General features: G+C 73.6%; 1 protein-coding gene across 1 annotated transcript in view; it reads right to left on the bottom strand.

Annotated features, from left to right (window-relative positions):
- LOC146588800 (lateral signaling target protein 2 homolog) overlaps positions 1-3,389 on the bottom strand; it is a 5,384-nt gene extending 1,995 nt beyond the window's left edge. The window contains exons 1-8 of the mRNA XM_085317313.1: positions 3,281-3,389; positions 1,518-1,658; positions 1,286-1,423; positions 872-1,074; positions 674-763; positions 479-568; positions 208-309; positions 6-123 (exon numbers count right to left, since the gene is read on the bottom strand). Of these exons, the coding sequence (XP_085173439.1) occupies positions 6-123; positions 208-309; positions 479-568; positions 674-763; positions 872-1,074; positions 1,286-1,423; positions 1,518-1,658; positions 3,281-3,322 (924 nt within the window). The 5' untranslated portion in view covers positions 3,323-3,389. The remainder of the gene's footprint in view (positions 1-5; positions 124-207; positions 310-478; positions 569-673; positions 764-871; positions 1,075-1,285; positions 1,424-1,517; positions 1,659-3,280) is intronic.
- Positions 3,390-4,077: the final 688 nt, after the last annotated feature.

Raw genomic sequence — 4,077 nt, 5'->3', positions numbered from 1 at the left:
GGGGCAGCTGCTGCTCCCCAAGCCGGCGCCGCGGCCGGACCGCGGGGATCCTCCAGTTCGGCGGTGCACAGGCTCCTCTCGAGCAAGGCGAGCTCCTCCGCGGAGAGCACCCACAGCAGGTCCCTGCAGCGAGGGCACGGCATGAGGGCCAGCCCCCAGGCCGCGGCCCCCCCCGCAGGCGCCCCCCCAGCCTCCGCGCCCGCTTACCTGATTTTCTTCAGGAGGTCGTAGAAGGGGCTGAAAACCCGGGACATCTGCTCAGGGCTCTGCTCCAGGTTGAGGGGCCCCTCGGGGTAGATGAGGAGCCCGCTGCGAGGGCGAGAGCACCCAGTCAGCCCGTGCCYGGGGGTGCTGCTCCCCTCCCTGTGCCGCTGCCTGGGATGAGGGGCTGCCCCACGGCGAGGGAAGCACCCAGGACAACCCAGCACCCAGACCCACTCCCCCYGGGAACCCCCGTCACCGGAGGGGCTGCACCCACCTGATGATGGCCAGGCGAGGGATGGTGAACATCAGCAGCGGCTCGTAGCCATCGATCATCTCCTGGGTGAGGTAGCCCAGGCGCAGGGCTCTGCCGGAGTGGGGACAGCCTTGGAGCGGGGCCGAGGGCTCCCCACCGGCGGGGCGCCCCGGGCCGCCCAGCTGCCCTGCGCCCCGGCGCCGGCGTGCCCCTCACCTCTCCACCGTCTCGCAGAAGAGCACGATGATCTCCTGTTGCCGGTAGATCTCCTCGGGCGATTTCACCGCCACCAGCGAGGACACGTAGCTGGGCGAGACGCGGCGGCTGTGAGGGACGTGGCRGTGCAGCCCGTCCTGCCCGCGCGGCCGGTCCCCGCGGTGGGCGCAGCACCTGTCTCCCTGCCACGGCACCCACCTCAGCTCAAACTCTGCAAAAAGCCTGTCGAACTGGATCAGCACAGCCYGCACGGGCTCCGAGTAGCTGCCGGGCTGGCTGAGGCTCTGCTCCCGCAGCACCGCGCGCACCAGCTCCAGGCTGCACAGCAGGTTCCTGGCCCGGGGCAGCAGCTGGGCGCTGTCCGCCTCCTCCACCTCGATGAAGGTGCCCGCCAGGAGACACTGCCAAGAGCAGCGGGCCGTCAGGAGTYGCGGCCCTGGGGCAGCGCGGCCCAGGACCCCGCCGGGGTCTCCGCAGTGGGGTAGGTGCAGTGCTGGACGGTCACCGTCAGCCATCAGCCTGGGGGACACGGTCCCCTCCGGCCCCCCGTGGCCCCCGCCGGCCCGTGGGACAGGCAGCCCAGGCCGCGGGGCTCCGCTCGCCCAGGCTCACCTCGGCGGCAAACAGCATGTGGTTGCCCAGGTTGTCCACCAAGAGCTCCTCGGGGAACTTGACCAGGTAGTCACGGCTGTGCCTCTGCGTGGGGATGCACTCCTCCATGATCCGCTCGATGACGGCCAGCAGGTGAGCCTGGGCGAGAGCGGGGACGTCACCCGCGGCCGCCGGGGGAGCCAGGGCCGCGCCGGCGGCCGGCAGCGAGGCAGCCCGGGCCGGCCCGTCCTACCTGGCTGAGGTGCAGCTGGTTCAGGAGCACCAAGTACTGCTGAGGGTCCATCTCGGCATCCAGCCCGTTGATCTCCATCACCACCTGCGACACCTTCTCGTCGGCGTAGAAGAACTGCGAGAGCAGCCGGGGGTCTGACCGCTGCGGGGAGAGCGGTGGGAGCGTTATCCACGCCGGCGCCCGAGGGCGCGCAGAGCTGGCAGACGTCCCCCCCGCCAGCAGCCCGCGCTGGGGGCGGCAGGGAAAGGGCTCTGCTCCCGCTCCCCTTCTCCGCGGACATCACTGCCCTGGAGCAGGCTACCAGAAGTGGCTGAGCCCTTGCAGCAAATCAGCCCTCCTGGGAAGCTCCCGTCCTCCCAGGCACCCYGAGCACCTCAAGGACCCAACAGCTCTGGGTCCCGGGGCAGGGTGTCTGGAGCCACCCCCAGCTGTGGGCTCCAGGGCTGCGTAAAGGCAGGGCTGAGCTGAAACGGCCGAAGGGTGAGATGCAGCCTGGAGTTTGCTCTTGGGCAAGAGGCGCACGGAGGGTCCCTGAGGGCTACACCGCTGGCCAACCCCCCCAGCAGGGCAGCGTTGTGCCGTGGGGTGGCCCCCCAGCGCCACGCGGGGCCCGCACACCCCCTGCACGGGGCGGGCGCGAGGCTGCGCACACACACCCAGGGCAGGTATGCGGGACCCGGCAGGCGAGCGGCCAGGCAGCTCCCGCCCCGCGCGGCGCCTCCCGGCCTGCCGCTCGGCCGAGCCGTGCCGTGCCGCTGCGGCCAGCCGGCCAGGCACGTGGGCTGGGGGCCGAGCCCTCGCGCAGGCTCCCGCCGTGGCCCGGGGAGTGCCGCCTTCCCCACCCGTGCCTCAATTTCCCCAAGGGCAGAGCAGGATTAACAAGCTCGCCTGCATCCCGGGAGCGTGGGCACGGATCTGTGTGTGGCTGTAAACACCGGATCGGGTGAAAGGGCTGCGGGAAGCCTCTTCACCTGACGGGGAGCAGGACACCAGGAAACGAGCTCATTGCCCAATTTCTTCCCTGCACTTTCCCCAGGCCAAGCGGGCTGGGAAAAGGGCAGCGTAACCCGAGGCTTGAGGGATGCACAGTGCCCCGGGGCGCAGACCCCACGGAGGGAGACTCCCGCAGCGCCCGCGCCTGGCGGATTCCTCACTCACCCGTGGTGCCGGGCTCAGGCCCGGGCGGTGCTGGGACGGGCGCTGAGCTGCCCAATCCTGTCCAGTGGCCCATGGCACAGCCTCCGCCGCACCTTGAGTCATGGGCCAGGCTTGCTGCTCGGCTGGCACCACTTCCTCCTCGCAACACGCCCAGGGCTGGCGGGGGCCCGGGGACGGCTGGGCCCTGCCAGCCCTGCCGGGCACCCAGCACCCACCCGGCCCTGGGGGCTTCTGGCATCACTGCGAGGCAYCTGGTGGGCACTGCTGCCCCCAACCAAACCCAGTCAGCCCTGGCCCTGGCTCTTGGCAGGGTGCTCTTGACYGGCCCCAGTGCCCCCCACCAAGGGGTGCTCCCCTCCTGGAGCACCCCACTGACCCCCAGGGCAGCCCGGGGCTATGCTCCAGCCAGCACCCTTCCCCAGTGCCCGGTGGCCCGGCAGGTGCCYGGCACCACCCCGGCACCCAGGCTCTGCCTGGGGTTTCCGCAACGATCCCAGGAGCTCCCGGTGCCCAGCGGGGCGCCGGAGCAGGTGGCCACCGCGACCCCCGGGGGGCAGCCCGGACGGGGCAGGAGGCCTCCCCGGAGTGGCCTCTCCCGCTCTCACCTTGGGCCGGTGCAGCCACCTCCGGAGGGCGGCGGGCAGCATGGCGCGACCGGGAGCTCTCGCTGCCGCCCGGCTCCCCGCGCCCGCCGCTCACCGACGGGGCGGTCCGGCACCGGGCACCGCCCAGGGGCGGACAGGGGCGGTGTCTGCCCGCCCCTGGGCCAGAGACCGCGCGGGCCCCCGGGTGGACCGTCCCGCCCGCGGCGGGATTCCCCCCCCCGCCCCGGTGCCGGGCTGCCGCGAGGCCGCCGTCACCCGACGGACCGGTTTCGCGGCGAGGTGGCGGGCGAGGGCGGATCCCCGCCGGGGCGGGCGGGATTCCCCCGCTCGGAGCCTCGGCTCCCCCTCCCGGTGCCCCACTGCCCTCGCAGCCCCCCGCCGTGCTGCAGCGGGGACGGGGACACCCCAGAGCGGGCCTAGCTATCCCGGGCTGACGGGAGGGGGCCCCGGGGGCGGCCCCGCGGCCTGGCTGGGCCCCCGCCGAGCGGGACCCTCCGAGGGGCGGGGGGCGGCTGCTCGCGGCCACCGGGTGCTGCGCGCAGCGGTGGCTTAGGCGGCCGAAAGCCTCATCGGGCCCGGTCACGGGCAGAGCCCTCCGCGCCCCCGGCAGGCAGCGCCTCGGCTGCGGCCAGTCCCGAGCGCAGGCTGCGCGGAGCGCGGGCGCGACGGCACGCAAACCATCCGCACCGTCCCGCACCGCCCTGTCCCGTCCCGCACCGCTCCGTCCCGCCCTGTTCCGCACCGCACCGCACCGCCCCGTCCCGCACCGCTCCGCCCCGTCCCGCACCGCTCCGCAC

This window comes from Rhea americana, unplaced genomic scaffold (genome assembly GCF_003343005.1).
Source record: "Rhea americana isolate MKP2758 unplaced genomic scaffold, rheAme1 scaffold_498, whole genome shotgun sequence".
In the NCBI taxonomy this organism is placed as follows: Eukaryota; Metazoa; Chordata; class Aves; order Rheiformes; family Rheidae; genus Rhea; species Rhea americana.
The sequence above is the reverse complement of the archived record's forward strand: the minus strand, read 5'-3'. Positions and strand labels throughout refer to the sequence as shown.